The sequence below is a fragment of the Drosophila arizonae genome, chromosome X (genome assembly GCF_054131065.1).
Source record: "Drosophila arizonae isolate 15081-1271.41 chromosome X, UAZ_ARI_1.0, whole genome shotgun sequence".
NCBI lineage: Eukaryota > Metazoa > Arthropoda > Insecta > Diptera > Drosophilidae > Drosophila > Drosophila arizonae.
Genome location: NC_142927.1, coordinates 1,219,791 through 1,237,975, shown reverse-complemented (window position 1 = coordinate 1,237,975; position 18,185 = coordinate 1,219,791). Strand labels below are relative to the sequence as shown.

At 41.6% G+C, this 18,185-nt stretch overlaps 2 protein-coding genes and 2 long non-coding RNA genes across 8 annotated transcripts; 3 read left to right on the top strand and 1 right to left on the bottom strand.

Annotated features, from left to right (window-relative positions):
• The first annotated feature begins 11 nt into the window (after positions 1 to 11).
• Positions 12 to 7,230, top strand: LOC108619329 (zinc finger FYVE domain-containing protein 1-like). 2 transcript variants are annotated; one of them, XM_018015857.2, is made up of 9 exons: positions 555 to 1,238; positions 1,308 to 1,731; positions 1,865 to 2,293; positions 2,360 to 2,561; positions 2,785 to 3,394; positions 3,458 to 3,656; positions 3,819 to 4,011; positions 4,522 to 4,629; positions 4,687 to 7,230. In XM_018015857.2, the coding sequence occupies exons 2-9, from the start codon at positions 1,705 to 1,707 to the stop codon at positions 5,244 to 5,246; spliced, it is 2,328 nt and encodes a 775-aa protein (XP_017871346.1). In that variant the 5' UTR covers positions 555 to 1,238; positions 1,308 to 1,704; the 3' UTR covers positions 5,247 to 7,230. The 2 variants fall into 2 exon arrangements, with proteins under 2 accessions (XP_017871345.1, XP_017871346.1); XM_018015856.2 differs by lacking the exons at positions 555 to 1,238; positions 1,308 to 1,731 and adding an exon at positions 12 to 452.
• On the bottom strand, positions 6,899 to 17,620 carry exd (PBX homeobox extradenticle). 4 transcript variants are annotated; one of them, XM_018015864.2, is made up of 6 exons: positions 17,473 to 17,620; positions 17,054 to 17,133; positions 15,063 to 15,399; positions 8,348 to 8,666; positions 7,694 to 7,952; positions 6,899 to 7,623 (listed from the first exon to the last, which is right to left on the bottom strand). In XM_018015864.2, the coding sequence occupies exons 3-6, from the start codon at positions 15,319 to 15,321 to the stop codon at positions 7,333 to 7,335; spliced, it is 1,128 nt and encodes a 375-aa protein (XP_017871353.1). In that variant the 5' UTR covers positions 15,322 to 15,399; positions 17,054 to 17,133; positions 17,473 to 17,620; the 3' UTR covers positions 6,899 to 7,332. The 4 variants fall into 4 exon arrangements, with proteins under 4 accessions (XP_017871353.1, XP_089331574.1, XP_089331575.1 ...); XM_089475448.1 differs by lacking the exon at positions 17,473 to 17,620 and adding an exon at positions 17,212 to 17,465; XM_089475449.1 differs by lacking the exon at positions 17,054 to 17,133 and having other exon boundaries at positions 17,473 to 17,609.
• Positions 9,709 to 10,338, top strand: LOC149267776 (uncharacterized). Its single transcript, XR_016271247.1, has 2 exons — positions 9,709 to 10,048; positions 10,127 to 10,338. It is a non-coding gene; the product is annotated as an uncharacterized LOC149267776 (long non-coding RNA).
• LOC149267775 (uncharacterized) lies at positions 16,228 to 17,129 on the top strand. Its single transcript, XR_016271246.1, has 2 exons — positions 16,228 to 16,589; positions 16,643 to 17,129. It is a non-coding gene; the product is annotated as an uncharacterized LOC149267775 (long non-coding RNA).
• Positions 17,621 to 18,185: the final 565 nt, after the last annotated feature.

Genomic DNA, 18,185 nt, shown 5'->3' with positions numbered 1-18,185 from the left:
ATCTCTGAGCATGGCAGTGCATCGATATATTGATCGCTGCATAGTTCGCATCTCTATTAAAGAGTATTGCTTTTAACTTTTTGACAATGCGTGCGCGTTCCTATCGTTTGTTGTTGGTCGTGGTGCGTTCAAATAGCTAAATTGAATAGTAAAAGTGACTAAATGTGTAAGACAGCATATATATAAATAACAGTAAAGACACGCCAGTTGAATTGATAAGCAGTTAATCAAGTACACCGCCATTGGCAGTAGCTAGCCGCACGCTTAGCCAAATAAACAGGCACACACACACATCTACTTACCATATACGTACATAGTTATTACAATTGGCTGCAGCTTGCAGCTGCAACGAAAATCCTTAACGAAGCAGACGCAGCTCTACAATAATGATCAATTTGGATACAACAAACAAAAATCAATCGTCAATAATGCAGCCGATGCCATTTTTCCAGGTAAGCAGCTTGTTGACAATAAATTGCAAATATATCAGAACAGTAGAGTGAATGCAGCATGTAGCGTGACATATGTGCCAATTTACGATCAATTAATTTGCTATTGTTTTTAGATCTCGAAGTATTGCGCATTGTTAATTCAGTTTTGCTCATGAAACGCGCGTTGATAAAAAAACAAACACTCACACACATATATATATGTACGTACATGTGTACGTGTACACACACACGCACACATATACACGCAGCTGTTTTGCACAAACACAGACGCATTAAAGTGAATAGACTTAAACGGCTGTAAGCCCAGCCCAATAAAAAATAAATACAAACAAATAATAAAAAAAACAGCTGCGTCGCACTTTACACATGCGAAAAGGGGCACGGCAAAGCTACCGATATCAACAACATAAGCAAGCGCTCGACATTAATAACAGTTCTACGCTTGTGCCTTTGTTGTCGAGGCTGCTTCGTTTGCCATCACTTGTCGCAGGCTTTGATAAGCCCTTGATAAGGTGCACAACAACAAAAAGCCACAACAGTATTCCATTTACGTGCTTATTTTGTTTTTATTTACAATTCCAAGCTGTCCAGCGAGACAGTAAAAAATAAACAAGGAAAAAGCAGCAAAAGCTTAATCAGAAATTGTTTAAATTGCATTCAGAGTACAAAAACTGTTAGCAAACTGTAAATGCTCAATAATTGCAATTAAACCAGTAAGTGGGCAGTGTCGAAGATCTTCTAATGCAATAATTTTTTGAATTGTGAAATCAATTGCTTGATCAACAAGTAAGCTGAAGCAATTTTAAAGCTAACAACTAAATTCTGTATGACTCATAATTTGACTAATCTTTCAAGCTGAGAACTAGATGCACACATAAGGGTTAAGTGCAGACGGATGTAAGCGCACAATGTTAATAGCTGCATGGACAGAATGCAAAGAAGCTGTTAACGTAACAGAGTTCTGTTAACACTCACACAAATACACGTACACACATACACACAGGTGCACATGCTTCCAGGCAAATATAACAAAAGAAATGCTCGACGTTTATTTATTTGTTTTTATTTATTTTAAATTGCGTCGTCACTTTTTGAGTAGTCGCAGCAAACGCTGTCCGCAAGGCGCTGCGCTGAGTCATAAAAAGCAGCGCTCAGCCGCTCAGCCAGCTGCTGCGCCAACTGTGAATTGTAAAACAATTAATTTACACAGCTGCTTAAAGGCTTACTCAATCGCAGCAATTCGGCTTTAGCGATGGCCTTTCTAGTTTCCATAACAGAGGTGCGCGTTATAATGCAAAAACTCACTCAGTCGCTTAGCATTCATGCTCACTTTCTCTCTCTCTTTTTCTCTCGCACTCTCTCTCACTCATTCTGCTGTGCTCAACAACTTTTATACTCACACACATATGCAGGACGAGGCTCTGCGATTGGATGTGATAAACGATGCCGAGTTCAAATCGATACCATTCATCAATACAAATGAGCACGACTCGATCGATAATGAGAACGGATCGACACCACGAGCGTTTCTCTTTCTCGATGCCGACGAGAATCTGCAGATAGCGACCCCGGAATTGTTTTGCAAGAAGCTGAAGTGTCAGAGTCTGGACAAAATCAAAGTGATCTCAATATTTGGCAACACTGGAGATGGCAAATCGCATACGATGAATCAGGTATTTTTCGATGGCGAGCCCGTGTTTCGCACATCGCCAGAGCAAAGCTCCTGCACGATTGGCGTCTATGCGGCTATGCAGCGGGAGCAGGGTGTCCTCTGCCTAGACACGGAAGGATTGTTGGGCACCACGGCCAAAAGCAACAAACGCATGCGCATGCTACTCAAGGTATGTTCGATTAATCGATCACTTTCGACTTTTCACTTAAACTGCTTGCTCTCTGGTTTTCCACAGATTTTAGCCATTTCGGATATTGTGGTTTATCGCACACGCTCGGAGCGTTTGCACAGTGATATGTACGAGTTTCTGGGCACCGCCTCGAAGGCGTTCTGCCTGCATTTCACTCAGGCGCTGCAGGCCATGGGCAATGGCAGCACTCTGGGACCAGCTGTGATCATATTCCATGAGACTCACTACACAAAGCCGCTGGAGAGCAGTATGTACCATTGTATCGATAAATATCGATGTTTATTTGTCTGAAAGTTAGAAAAGCTAGAGGCTGGCAAGGGAATATATAATATTGCTTATATCGATAATAATCGAAAAATATGAAAGCTACAAGTCTGGGTGATCTAATTTATATAGGAAGAATCTAACTAGACTGCTCAATTTCTGAAGAATCCTTTCTAATGGTCTCTTATGTCACCCTATTCTCACAGCTGTCGAGGAGAGCGCCGAGGACAAGCTGCGCAACAACTTCGCGCTGCTGAATTATGAGACGAACGCGTTTAGTTCGCTGCGCTACGTGGGCATCCAGACGGACGCAAATAAGTCGACGAATTTCAAAAAAATTAGCGATGCACTGCATCTGGAGATAGAGAATACGGCGGTGAGATCGCCACGGCAGCCCGCCGTCGTATTCAAGGCGATGAAACTACTGAATCAGAAGTTCGCTGGCGAAATTATCGAAAAAGCAATAAATCCGTTTCCGGAGCAATACTTCACCTGCGGTGCCCACTGCGAGTCGTGCAGCCGCCGCTGCCAGCGCTCGATGGGGCACGTGAGCGACGGGGAGCCGCACTTCAATACGCAGCCCTGCAACTACCAGCACCAGTTCGGCAACAAGCTCTACCTGTGCAAGGCCTGCTACAACAATGGCAAGGAGATCGTGGTCAGCGTGCGAGCGCAGGCGCAGACGGACACCGCCTGGTCGGGCCTGGCCAAATACGTGTGGAAGGGCGACGTGATCGAGTGCCCGTACTGCGGCGAGATCTATCGAGCGCGCCAATATTGGTACGGCAATAAGTCACCCGAGGCGTCGGTAGTGCAGTAAGTACAGTGCTCTCCGGCAGCCAGCTGAGTCGATAACTGATTCCGTCGCTCTCGTTGCAGTGTGCAGGTCGTGCATGTCTGGAAAGGTGGCAATGCGGTGCTGCGCGCTAATGCGCACTCCGCCCAAATGGTGCTCGACAGCGTCAACAGCATCAGCGAGGCATTTACCAACATCTCGGCGCCCTGGGCGAAGGCACTGAGCGGCATGCTGGCGGACAAGGTGGCGCCCAGCTATTGGCGGCCCAATCAGGAGATAATTGTACGCTGAATATAGTTTCACTCGTATACCCTGTAGCCATAGGAAAGCAACTGGAGTATATGGAGTAATCGATGAATTCTCTAGATCGATAAATATCGATGGCTACAGGGTATGTGCTACGTCTAAGCATTCACTTATGTCTTCATTTTCCCTTCCCGCCAGATGTGCCACGCCTGCAGGCGCAGCTTTGAGAAGTCTGGCATGCCGAAACATCACTGTCGCGGCTGTGGCGAGGGCTTCTGCCACACGTGCAGCCAGCACAGGGTGCCCGTGCCGGGGCGAGGCTGGCTGCAGCCCGTGCGCGTCTGCAACGATTGCTATCAACAGCTGCAGCGCAAGTCGGACGCGACGCCAGGTAAGCCAACTGCATCAGATCGATCAACAGTCGAAGCAGAAATCAGCCAAGGAATGAAATGAATGTGCGAGAACTGAAAGAATAGACAGATAGACAGGGATAGAGAGAGAGAGGGAGAGATAAAGGAAGTGCTATGAATAGTAGTATTTTTATGGGAGAGCAAGTACGTATACATATAGAGAGATAGAGAGAGGGAGAGTGAAAAATAGAGCTATTTCTCTCTCTCTTTATTGAGAGAAGGGCTGAAGGTACAGAGAGGGTCAGAAAGAGAGAGAGAGGGGGGAGAGCAATTTAGTTTTACTGAAAGGTTATATATATCTCTCTCTCTCTTTCTCTATCTGTATTAACAAAGCTCTCTCTAGCTCTCTCTCGCTCGGTCGCTCTTTAGTTAGAGGCTATAGTTCTATCTCCACAGCCATCCTTCGGTCTTTGTCTTTCTATCTCTATCTCTCTCCTTCTCCAGCACGTAATTTATGTTTAACATTGATTGTAATCAACATTTCGCCTTAGGCTCTCGTCCGACGAACGATGAAGGCGACATTCTGGTGCGGAAATATGGCGAGACGATCTATAACACGATCAGCAGCGTCGCAGCCGTGGCCATAGACTATCCCAAGGGTAAGTCAAGTCAATTAGAAGAAGTCTCTCGGCTAATCGTCCTCTGTCGCTCCGCAGCTATGATCAAGGACAGCGCACGTCCTGCCTATTGGGTGCCTGATGCGGAATCGCCCAATTGTTTCATATGCAAATCCGTTTTTGGACGCGCCGAGGAGCTCGAGCTAGCCAAGAACTCGAGCGAACGCGGCAAGCCAAAGGGCAGCAGCAAAACAGATGCCAGAGGCAGCAGCAGCAATGGTGGAAGTGGACCAAGAGTTGGAGCTGCAGGGGCAGGAGCAGATGGACCTGGTGACTGTAGACGTCACCATTGCCGACGCTGCGGCCAGGCGGTTTGCAGCAACTGCTCGAAGCGCCGCATGCCCGTGCTGGAGCGCGGCTGGCAGACGGATGTGCGCGTGTGCGATGCCTGTGCCTGTGTGCCGAGCGGATCGCAGCACAGCGGCAACAACATCAGCAGCGCCATCTCGGATGCCCTCAACGAGGACGAGGCGATGCCGCCGAATGGCCTATGCGAGAATCGCCGGGAGAGCAACAGAAGCAGCATTCGCAGCACCAGCTCCAGCTCCGACTGCCGCAATTGCAATGCCAGCGACGACGTCAAGGCCAAGTCCGAATGAGACGCGGCCCGTCAGGGCACTCCCAACACCCAGACGCGTGCCCAACCCAATTCCGATCAACCAGTCACAATTTGGAGCATGTGCCCAGGCAGGCGCAAGGCTCCTTAAACAGATGCTGCTCCCCGACTCACTGCAAAGAATCGTACAATGTGATACTATATGTTCTGATACATGTACTATATATATGTATAGAGAGAGACAGACAGAGAGAGAGAGAGAGAGAGAGAGAGAATACATATACATATATCCATATATGCATGTATATGTGTATGTAAAAGTTAAGCCTACATAAACCTTTGTGTGTATATATATAGTTATGTATCTTACTTCTTTTTTTTTGTATTCCAATTGCATCTCTGTGTCCATAAAGAAATTCAATTTACATTTCTTTTCTCATCTAGCTTAATTGTTGAACAACAAATTTAATAAAAGTCAAACCAAATATCTTTAAAACGAATTGTTGGAATATCTATATCTATATCTGTTATATTGAGTATATTGCTTTTGTAGAAGGGAGTGACAGACCCCACCCAGAAGGCACATCTATTCTTGATCAGTACGGCGAGCTGTGTCCATCTAGCCAAGCCTGTGTGTTCGCCCGGTCCCAGGGATTTGAATGACTCTACCCAATCTCCCCCTGGAATTTAAAAACTCCATTAAATAAATTAAAGTTTTAGTCGAATTTGTTTTTGTTTTTTGTTTATTTAATTTTAATATAGCATTGTTGTTCATTTGTTGTATTTATTTTTTAAAATAATTATAGTATTATTTCATATACATATATATAGAAATATATATATACGTATCGAACTGTTTGCTTTAACAGTTAGCTGACAATTTTTTTATTTTTATTTTTTATTTTGTTTGTTTACAATACTTTTTCCAGCAAATACTAAGAGGAAGTAATTTATTTATTAATATTTTTTTTTTTTGTTCATTTTTCTTTTCATTTTTTTTTTCTTTTTTGCGTACAACAAAAAGTTTTTGACAAAACCAAAATGAAAATTTAAAAAAAAAATGGTTGAGTTCTAAATTTGATTTACATCGTATACATGATTTTTGTTTGTTATAAATTTTGCCGTAAATATTTAATAAAAAATTTGTATTTTTTGTTAAAGATTTTCGTAATACTTTGTGTTTTGACAATTGTTATTTGTGTTTTGGACTGTTATACGAGCGTGATAACAGCAGTAAACTGGTATACAAATTGTAGTTATATGTTTTAGTATTTTCATTAAGTAATTTTTCTTAGTATTTTTGTTAGGCTTGATAAATGGGAGTTTCGTTCTAGTATACATTTGTTCTTCTTCTTGCTGTATAGTGTTATTTATATATAGATATATATATATAGATGTGTATATATATAGTTCGTATATTGTAGTATACATGCGTTCTTTTTTAGTATTTTTTAGTATACAAATTGTTTTGTTTGCAGCTTAAAAACTACGACAAAAAATATATATATAAACTATTTTGTAAACTAATGCCTAGTCGAAAGTTTTCGCTTTTTTTACGTATTTGAGGTTTACAAAAAAAGCTAAAAAAAAATTATAATTTTTTTGTTTGCAATTTTGAATATAAAGTTTGCCCTTCATTTCTTCATTCTAATTTACTTAAGCTAAGCGCATAAAAAATTAAAAAAAAAAAATATGTGAAAATTTAAAAAGTTTACGTTTTATTAATTAGATATTGCAACGCAAAAGATTTAATTCATGTATATAGGTATATACGATTATAGATCCAACGTGAGTGTGTGTGTGTATGCACATATATATATATATATATATATATATTTTGTTATTCATATTTATATGCAGTGCCTGTGCGTATTGTTGTTGTTAGATAACAAAATCTCAGGCATTGCCCAAAACTTTGTTTCACTTCTCTTTCTAAATTAAGACATAATCGTATACTTATTTGATTGTATGATACACACACACACACACACACACACACACCTATTACACATACATACACACACACACATTGCCATTACAGAAAAAAAACTTAAGAGCTTAATGAATTGTTTGATGTTAGTTGTTTTGCTTGCTGTTCTTGTTGTTGTTTAGCTTTGGCCCGCCTATCCTCAAGGACTTAGATCCTGATGCAGATTGGGATCGTAGCCGCCCATGCTATTGTCGTATGGCTGCTGCTGATCGTAGCCACCGGAGCCGCCCATCGGATAGCCCATCGAGTCCTGTGGCGGTGCTGGCGACATCATTGGCGTTGTTGTGCCGCTCGGTGGCCCAGCCATTGAATAGGGCGAGGCGCCGGCCGCCTTTTTGGCTGCATACAGATTGGCCTCCTCTTGGGCCTTGCCAATGTTCTTCTTATAGCGAATGCGCTTGTTGCCGAACCAATTCGATACTTGTGAGACCTGCAAGCAGTCAGCGATAAATATCGATAGTTATCACCGATCACTGGGGATCCGCCCCGATTCGACTTACTGTTATGCCGCACTTGCGCGCCAACTCCTCCTTGGCCTCTTCGGATGGATACGGATTGCTCAAGTGACTGTAGAAATACTCGTTCAGTATCTCCGATGCCTGTTTGCTGAAGTTGCGTCGCTTGCGGCGGGCGTCGAGGAAACGCGATCGCAGTATCATCACCGCCTCGCAGGTCGATTGCTTCAGCTGCATTTGGATGGAGCTGAACTTCTTGTGGATGATCTGGACCATGCGCTCGATTTCTTTGGGTGTGATGGGCCTGATGAGCGAGACGGAGGAATGAATGCCAAGGCAAATATTAATCAAGTTTTTTGCTGTTCGATCGATTATTGGCTATCGATAAGTGGCTCATTATGTATCTCTCTCTCTCTCTCTCTCTTTCTTAGCTTGGCTGTGAAGCATCGAATAGATTTATCACCTGCTCTTCTCGCCCTTCTAGTAAATGATCGATTAATGACTATCGATAATGATAAACTGGTCATCTAAGTACGTATGTCTCTTTCTCTCTCTCTCTCTCTTGTAGTTGATGTAGGACTTTAGCAACAGCTCTACTCCCATTCTCTAATCTTACTTAAGCTCTTCTCCATCCATTGAGCACTCGTTCAATAAGTTTATCGATAACGCTTAGCTTAACTCTCTCCCTTTCTCTCTTACCTGGTGCGGCTCTGTTCGCGCAGCAGATTCATGACGTGTGTGGTGAACTCGTTGCATGCCTGTTCGTACTTCTCCAGCTCCTGGTGATAGATCTGACGAATTTGTGCCAACTTGGCTCGATAGTCCGAATGTTCGATGGCATTGTCCGCTCCATCGATGGACAGGGAGCCGCCTTGGCTGGCGGCCGCAGCTGAGGCGGCAGCAGCTCCACCGCCACCCTTCTCGGGACCAGCCACGCCCTCGGCGATGAGCATGTTGTCCAGGCGCATCAACTGTGGATCTGGTGGCTCCTCCTCTTGCGTGTTACGAATGGAAAGGACTGTAAAAGCAGAAGAGCAAGAAACACAAATTGCAATCAGCAAGCGAAGCAGTCAGAAGAAAAGTTCTCATTTCCCCACCCTCCCTCTCTCTCTCATTCTCTCGGGCCGTCTCTCTGGCATCAAGGGAAACTGTTTCGACTTTCGCATTGTTCAACAGGAAGTGCAAAAAGCACATCTAAAATTTTATTGCCTCGAGCAACAGCAAAAGTTTTCACTAGACACATATACAGATACAGATACAGATATATAGACATCTGCATGCTGTGCTATTGTCTGGGGAAATGCGTTTTCCATTTTATACCCTGTAGTCCGTGGAGAGTGCGTAAAGCGGGCTATATTAGTTTGACAGCTGATGCGTGAGATAAATTTCATTGGCAAACTCTGTGTACTCGATAAACAGACTAATATATCGATAAATATTGATTTAGCTATTAATGGCTTTAGGGCATATCTAGAGATGTGAAGTATTATTGATGCTTAAAATATATAATTACGTATATGAAATATTATGAATATTTCCTAAGACAGGTGCAAATGTTCACACTTCGATATCGATATCGATAACAAAGAATCCATTTCCGAATACTATGCTACATTTTATATTTTGTCAAACCTGGGCACATTTAGTTAACCTTAGCTACTGCTGTTCACAGTCCGAGGTATTCGCTAGTCGAGTATCCGCCCCCAATGCCCAGCATCCGCCTGGGCCATATTATATTCGCCCAGCCATGGCTATGCATGAATTAGATGCCGCACATGCCGCACGCTGCTTGTGTTTCGAATCTTAATCACGTTTCGCCAAGGAGTTAGCCAAAGCCAGAGCTAAAGCTAAAAGCATTTCGCGAATGCCAACAATTGACTTTGTCTCTCTCCATCTCACACACACTCTCCCTCTCCCTCTCTATCTCTCTCTGTCTCGCTGGTCTCACGCATAAGCTCATCAGCATTGGCAGAGCGTAGCCGAGAATATTCCTGGCGAAAGGACAACAGCTTTCAATGTGGTTAGGGGTATTCCTTTCGCTCCTTTCGGCTGCTTCTTCTACTTCTATGTATTATGCAGACGTTGCGAACAGAAACAATTGCTGCCAACAGGATAAGCATAAGCACAAAACATGTAATGAAATCCCAGCCCCGCACTCTCCCTATCCCTCTCCCTCTACCGCTAGCCGTCCTCCTGCCCGCTCTTTGTCTTGAATAAAACATTTCGAGCTGTCGCCTCTTAAATGGACTTAAATATTTGAGGAACAAATTTAATAACTCCCTAACCAAGAAACCTTTGAAACTTTTGTTACCAACTTTTCAAAATGACTTTCGGCTGAATGATAAGAAAAGTCTTGAAGAAGCTGAATGTGATGAGAGCACTGCGAAAGGTTTATCTAAAGTGAGTTAGTTCTTGCGCTTTATTCAAAGTTTTAGGTTCCTTGATACATTCTAACCAAAAAAACCATCCTCAACCAAGTTCACAGAGAGTAGAATAGACCTGTCTTTCGTCGAGAAAACAGAAGAGTCGAAATTACAGTGGAAAGAGACAAGAGAGAAGAGCAGAAAGAGAAAGAGAATAGTGGAAGCGAGGACCACAAAATAATTGGAGATCGATCACTTTCTCTTGAGATGAAATGATAAAACATTCATTCTTTCGATCAGCTCTTCATACTCAAATCAGATATCTAACAGAGTCGCATAACTACTCCAAGCTTGACCTTCCAAGTTGACCTCTAGTGGCAGTCAATCGGATTCCATTTATATGAATTATTTCCATACCGACAATTCTGATAATCGCTTAATAAGCACATTAAGCGCGTTAACTACACATTTAACAGCCGACGAAATGATCCGTAAATGTTAATTAACATTAACAGAAAGACATTAACAGCATGTCACATTAGTATTCGCCGCTTAATGCAATTAAAGCCTCAGATGGAATTTATTTCGCCCAGCGGAAGAACATATTGGACGACGGCTGCGCTCATACATACAAAAGTAAAAAGGGGGCGGCAGGGGCGTGGCTTAATGTTAATATGAGCATATCGAAAGTTTGAGGGGTGACAGAAAGAAAGGGAGAGGGTGTGTGGAGACGGAGAACAGCAACTGTTGCGACTTTTGCGTTGACGTCGGTGGTTGCTTTATTTCCTTTAAGGTTAGCCGGAATATTGCCAAAGTTTTAACCACAAAGGGCGGCGGGGCGTGGCAGTTGATATAAGTTTCGGGGAAGGGGCACGAATTGCTCTGATTAGAAGAGCGCGTAAATGAAGCATAGGCAACTTGAGTCTAGACAAAGTTCTTATCTCCAGTTCGTAAATCATGCAACAGGATTTTTAGCCCAGTCCAAAGTTTTACGGGAATTACTATATACCATACCAGAGCCGATAGAAACTTGTAGAGTACGATGATAAGCGAAGAATCACCATTTTATTTTTAGACTTGGGTAGTTTCAATAGTTCTCTAGATAGAGGCAAGAGATATGCGAGAATACTCTGTGAATCTTGAGCGATTCAGTAATCAGCTCTATTTGGTTCAGTTCAGTTAAAAAGCTAAGCGAACTCAAGTGAACTAGTTCATAAAATTAACAGTTCACGATGCGATGGAAGAGCGGCATGAACTTGTTCATCATTTGGAATTAAAAATTCCAGATCTTAGTATGTATATATATAGATACTAGAAAACCCAGAACTAGTTCTTTGTCTTTCATCTTTCATCTGCCTTTATCATTTGTGTCGTCATATCATCTCTCTCTTTCGTATGTGATCTCTCTGATCTCCTCCGCTCTATTCTGCCTCATTTCCCTCTTTTTCTTCACTCCTTTTTCCGTGCCTCTTCTTCTTCAAATTAAATTCGAATTTTCTTTAATAAATCTTTTGAGTTAGTCTTGAGCTGCTTTCTATTTTAAATTTTTCAACTGCTTCACATTTTGTCTTCTTCTTCATCGTCAGGAAAGGACAACCCTTTTGTTTAGACCGTCTCAGAGAGAGAGAGAGAGAGAGAGAGAGGGATGCGGCGAGGTAGTTACACGAAGGGAATTTGCGTATCTAATGAAGCATTTTGAAAGCAGCCAGCTAAATTGCAGATGGCTACATAGATAGATAGAGCTGTTACCTTAGAGCAGAGCTCAGAATCGGTGGGCGTGGCGGGTGGCGTATTTGAACGAGGCTAGAGCGGGCGGAGGTTTCGAATGGCATTTCCAGCTCGTAAATTTGAATGGGCCAAAAACGCAAAAAGGACGAAAGCGAAGCAGGATGAAACTGAAGCAGCAGCAGGAGCAGGAGTTGGAGTAGGAGCAGGAGTCGGTGCCAGCGTCGGACTGTTTCATATAAATAAACATATCGCGGGGCCTGTTGTACTCCTCAGATGCAAATATATATATACAGATGTATATATTTATATATATATATATATATATACAATATATATATGAATATATATAAACACGATTCAAGTCGCTGACAACGTGTGCGTGGTATTTTTGCATGGCTGTCGAACAGGTTTTTGCGCTTTTCAAAAACTAATTTTAAGCAGCACACTCACACACCCATACACACTCACACACACACACACTAATACTCACGCGTACAAGCTGATAATATATGTTAAACAAGGCACAACAGGGCGACAGAGCGCGCCACAATCAAAGCCAAACACTGAAGTGTTTTCTATCTACTTATTTCGAATGCCCTCTCGCAAGCGGGTATTGCGATTCGCTCAACTCACATGCGCACTACCACACATAAAACTACGTATATGTAAGCCAAAAGTCTTTCAGATTTGGTATAAACATTGGTTTGCCTATGTGAGCACAGCTCTGATTGCAGTGACTTTTATGAAATTTGGCACAGATTTTAATAGTACCGGCTGAATGGGCACCGTATATCATACAACTATCCCACTGAACTCAGCTGCCAGCAAAGCGATCTTTATGAAACTTTTTACAGATGCTTTATTTTCATGTAGAGCTCATTTCAGCCAGAACTGTTAAAATCGGTTAACCATATCATCTAGATAACTATGTGAACTCAGCTTTGAGTGCAGTTTACTAAGAATTAAATTTGGTGGTATTTGATATTATGTCAAAATCGAATGTATAGACTTATCATGTGAGAAAGTTGGCTTATAAAGAGTCGCAGTGATATGCAATACAGTTATATGAACTTGCCAAGTTTTTCATTGTTTTCTGACGCCTCTTCATTGTTCCATATTCTCTTCATTTCTCTGAGAATACTTGTTTCCATTCAACAACGAGCAGCTATACCCTACTTATACCCTCAACACTTCCCCCAACACACCATCATTCCCACTCTCTCTCTCGCTCCCTCTCTATTCCTCTTACAATGCCCCTTCGCTGGGACTTGGGTCAAGTGTTTTCGTCTTCTTGGCAACTTGTATTCTTGTTTACTTTGTCGGCGCCCGCCATCGATACGCACTGAGCCCTGGGAAGTGTTATCGCACACACAGCTAGATAAAAACACAGAAATTACTGTAAATGTATATACATATATATATTATGTATATATGCCTAAACTGATTTCATTTTTGCTTGTGCGTCGACTTTACCTTGGCAATTGGCTGCAGTCTAGAGCCCCACTCGGCTAGGCACCCTTCCAAGGGCCCTCTCCGACACCCCCTGGACATTTGATTATATTAGTCACCTGATCGTAACGGTGAAGGTAAAGGTGTGACCAGAGCCACAATGAGCAACGAAACCCTTTTCTCCAATTTCTCATGCAGCAGCAAATAACATTCGGAAATAAGTGCTTCAACAATCATATATACCCTGTAGTGGAGCAAGCCGCTCGACTTAGTGGGGTATATTAGGATATGTATTAATTCATTTCACTTCACCTCTCTCTCTCTCTGCCTCCATTTTCTAGCTATGTCTCTTCAGCTTCCCCAATATTTTCCTCAGGAACTTCCACTTTCTCTCACAATTTCTCTTCAAGCTCCTTAACAATCATTAATATTTCCCACAAAACCAACAAAATTGATCTATAAAAAGAAGAAGATGAAAAGTCCATTCAACAAGCCAATAATTACTTTTTTCGTCCCGCCACAAATATAATCAAAACTTCAATATCAAAAATAAAAAAAAAAAAATCGAGAGAGTTTTCCGAGCTGAAGGACATAAGAATGTGTTTTCTAAGGGGATTTTTTCATTCGAGTCAATGTCTCTCTCTCTCTCACTCTCTCTCTCTCTCTCGCCCTCTCTCTGTCTGCCGCAAAGCCCTCCCCGTAAAAATGGTGTTAGCCAAGCCCCAAGAAGCTTGCCCAAAAGGCAATTTCGCAACGGTGCGCAGTTTTCTGAGGGTTGGGTAGAAGCACAGAGATACGTATATATCTGTGAGGGTTGGCATGGGCTGTGGGCTGTGCGCTGTGGTGGGCTAGGGGGTGGGGGTTTAGGGTTAGGCTGCTGGCAATGGGGCAACATTGGAGCCATTCAAAACATCTGGGCTCACAATCAAAACGCGCTCTTATTGCCCATTTCGTGTCGCTGCGTGGGCGTAATATGAAGGACAAACAACAACAACAATAACAACAACAAGAAGGGCGAAAAAAGTAAAGTAAAGAAAAACAAGAAATGAAACGACGGGAAAACTCGATTTGAAAATTTCTTGTACAAGGTGCGTGCAAGTATAATAATGCATAAAAAAATGGGAATGGGAATGGGAATTGGGATGGGGATGGGGAATACGCATATTGAATTTTAGTTCTCGTTTTATTGCTTACAGCGAGAAATCAGCAAATTAATGAGAAGCGCGTAGAAGAGCGCTACATGAAATATACATGCATATCTGAATGATTTACATTTTATAGGGGTATATTTAATGCAATTTATAAATAAAAGGTGCAGAGAAAGGCTCTTACTATATCCCTTTTATATAAGTAACGCGTTTTAACTTGTATTTTTGAGAAGGACATTAAAGAGCCCCATAATTTAACCAAACTGCAATAATAATATTTTTCTATACATTGATTATATACTATATAATAGAGATTCTACAACAGCTATTACTATTCGGATGAAATTAATCATCAATAACATCAAATCAACTATGCATATTGGTATATCATATAATATCGCTATATTCTATACATAGCTTTACAATTATACAAAAAAAAAAAAAAAAAAAAAAAAAACAGATTCCATCTTCTACTCTCTTGTATAGTACATAGATATGGTCTCTATGTATTATCTTTATGGTAAAATCTGATCATTTTTCATTTTTTAAGAACCCATTCTAAATAAATATTATATTTCGTATTTGCAAAAGGATTTACAGATATACCAGTATACCTAGTACATAGTTTTAAATGACTTCTACTGGAGTATATCATTCCTCATTTTCGTGCACATTTTTGTCGCTCTAGCATCGTCTACTCTAGGACATATCGGCCATGGAACTCACCTGTCTTCTCCTTGATCTCGCACAGAACGGAGAACAAGGCCGGCTTCATGCGATGACAGTTGAGTGTGTGCTTCCTGGCCTGCGCCTCGTCCAGCGACTGCTCCGAGATGCTCATGATCTGTTGTAGGATTTCGCCGATGTCCTTCTGCTTGCGCACCTCATTCTCGTTGCCCGCATTTTGGCCATCATCTTGGCCGGGCAGGCCGTAGCCTTGCGGTGCCATCATGCCCCCGGTGTGGGCCATCATGCGATCCTCCATCTTCGTATGCTGTCTTTCTCTCTCACACGCGGCTCTCTCCCTCTCACGCTCGGACTAACAACTACAACAATTTACGCACTGCAATATGAAGAACAATAAACAAACACGTTTAAACACTTTTCCACATGTTGCAACAGGCAAATACAACAGTAAAAAAAATAAGTAAGCAACAAACACACGCAAAAAAAAACCTAGTCAAAAGCTTTCATTTACGTTGCATTTAGTTTAAATAAATTTTCGCTGCTCTTTTGCTCTTCTTCCTCTTGTATTATTCTCTCCTTTGCTTTACTCTATGCGCGCACACACGTCCGCACGCAAAGGCAACGCGCTACCAACTGGCTGACAGCGCTCTCTATCGCCCGCCTCGTTTGCTCTCTCTCAATGGTTCTTGCGTTAACTTGTTTCTGTTTCGGTTTCGCTTGCTGTTTATCTCCACGAACAATGTTAATCCGACTGTCTGTCTGACTGTGCGTGTGCGTGTGCCTGTGTTAGTGTGTGTCTTCTTCGTTTGTCTTCGTTGCAGACTGTGCCAAGTATGCTGTTAAAATAGAGCACGGGCACCTAAGGAACTCTGGGAGGGGGAGCTGGGACGCTAAGCAAACTGCGGCATTCGAAGTTGGAGATGGAAATAGGAAGGTGGAAAGGGGAGTTAGAGTTGGGGCGCATGGGCGTCGGCTGCTGCAGCCTGTTGTGGACAGGGCGTGGCGATAACAAATTCTTAAGGATCTATAATGAAAAGTGTAAAGCATTTCTGTCGATGGTGCAAATACTATATCGATATGTCATAGTTGAGCGTGCAGCTCATTGGAAGATCATGGATGAACACTTGTAGCTGAATTAATTTAAAAATGTTCTATAATGGTACATAAAGATTTCCAAAATATGCGCTAATTATTGCTATGTTTCGTTCCTTTATATTTTGCAAAATAGAGCCAGTCATGCATATTCTTCAGTATTTTTAAATATTGTAATATTGAGCATAATGACAAGTGTCATACCGGTAGAGAGGCTTTGCTCCAAGCAAATATCCTGAATTTTGCTTGTGCTTAGCAGAGTAGCAAATGTCATCTCAGCATAAAATTCGACATATTCAAATTATCGCATGCAACTCTGCATGCAGAATGCGTGTGGGTGGTTGAACGAAAAAAAAACAGGAACAATGGACAGCGGGCAGCTGACACACGCCTGCGGCAGGGGGTAGGCAAACGCAAAGTTACCTGCGCACTAAACACAACTACAACGCAGCATGCTAGCTAGTTCAAGTGTGTGTAAGTGCATTCACATTTGCGCAAAATGATAATTACTTTTTTGCTCTTTCAAGTGGCTGGCTGCATAAAAAGAGCAAGAGAAGGGAACTGTAATTAGTTTGCACAGCAGCCGAAAGACAACAGGAGAAAGCAGCGCTGACCTTCAGGGCTGCAATATATATACACACACACACACTCACCCACAGTTACAGCTACTGAGATAGATATGTGCATGCGGACAAAGCGCATCAAAGGCTGCGCAAAAATAAAAACAACAACGCACCAAATAAAAGCGAATAAAAACCTGTTCAATACACACACACTCATGCAATATAATTCTTGAAAATCAGAGCCGCTTCAATTCTGTGCTACAGTGTTTTTGTTGTGTATAACAGCGCCGTCCATATAACAGCAATTGTAAAATTGTTATATGCCTGCTGCTGTTTTTTTTTCTTTTTGACCAATAAATCAATTGTTTAACTTACACAGCACGTCACGACACGAAATTGCTTTACAGTTATTTTGCGTTTAGTTTTTCAGTTAATGCATTTGGTTGCCTCGCCAGCTGCAATTAGAATTAAACAAAACAAAATATGCACTTGCTATAAATATGTGTATTTATGGCGTGTATAACAAAGCGCACTCTGTATTCGCTTCTCCGTATATTTTTCAATGCGCTGTTTGCTCTTCTTCTTCATTCCATACGCAGCAGCAAAAACGTCGCCACTTTTTCCTTTTTTTTGTATGGTACACAAAATTTTTCTTGCTTTTACTCAAGTTATGTCAATTGTTGTTTCATGTATTCATATTGTTTACTTAATGCGTACACTTGTACGCAAACGTATTAGAGTTTTGTTGACATTTTGATATACGTATGCACAATAAATCTATGAAAATTATTTACCACACAAAAAAATCTGCTGCTGACAAAAAAATGTATCTTATGTGTGTTTTTGAAGGGTTGCTATATCGATAAAATGTATTGTAATTCTACCGTTTGCGTTGCGCACTTATGCGTTAGTTTTGCGTTTACATGCCTCAGCTCGCGTTTACGTTTGTATGTTGAGCTGTTGTTCAGATAATGTAATCATTACGTCATTCGTGCGCGGTTACTTTTTAAATTTAATTAAGAATTATTTTGTTGGTAGTAAATACAATGTGCTGAAATTAAGTTTTCGTAGTTGATGGCCATTCAAAGTTAAAGTTAACTAATATTTATCGTTATTCATATGTAAAGTATTATTAAATAATGCAAATTAGCGTATTGGGTGCAATAGGATTACAATTTTATTATATATATAATGTGTAACAAAATTTTCAAATTAATTTTTTAGGTTGATTAAAGCGATAATATAATTGGCAGCCAATTTGATTATTTTTAACATAAGTAACGTTAGTGTGGAGCGAACAACGTAAAGTGAACATTGGCATTTGTGCGTTTAGCAACATTTGCGAGCAGCCAGTAAGAATATTTTAAAAAGGCTGCCAACATATTTCAAGTTAGGTGTGGAGCCAGCTATGTTAAGTTAACATTGGTATTGTTGCTGCGCTGAGCAACATTTGGCGGGCTGCTAACTGAAAGAACGAAACCGCTGGAACAGCTGTTATGTCCACTGT

Bases quoted from the DNA above. Each gene is read 5' to 3' on its own strand.
- exd (XM_018015864.2), bottom strand. From the start codon at position 15,321: ATGGAGGATCGCATGATGGCCCACACCGGGGGCATGATGGCACCGCAA. The intron at 8,667-15,062 runs GTGAGTTCCATG...CTGCTTTTACAG, and splicing joins CGAGATCAAGGAGAAGACAG to TCCTTTCCATTCGTAACACG. The intron at 7,953-8,347 runs GTAAGAGAGAAA...CTCGCTCATCAG, and splicing joins CGCGAACAGAGCCGCACCAG to GCCCATCACACCCAAAGAAA.
- LOC108619329 (XM_018015856.2), top strand. From the start codon at position 387: ATGATCAATTTGGATACAACAAACAAAAATCAATCGTCAATAATGCAG. The intron at 3,657-3,818 runs GTACGCTGAATA...CCTTCCCGCCAG, and splicing joins GGCCCAATCAGGAGATAATT to ATGTGCCACGCCTGCAGGCG. The intron at 4,012-4,521 runs GTAAGCCAACTG...ATTTCGCCTTAG, and splicing joins CAAGTCGGACGCGACGCCAG to GCTCTCGTCCGACGAACGAT.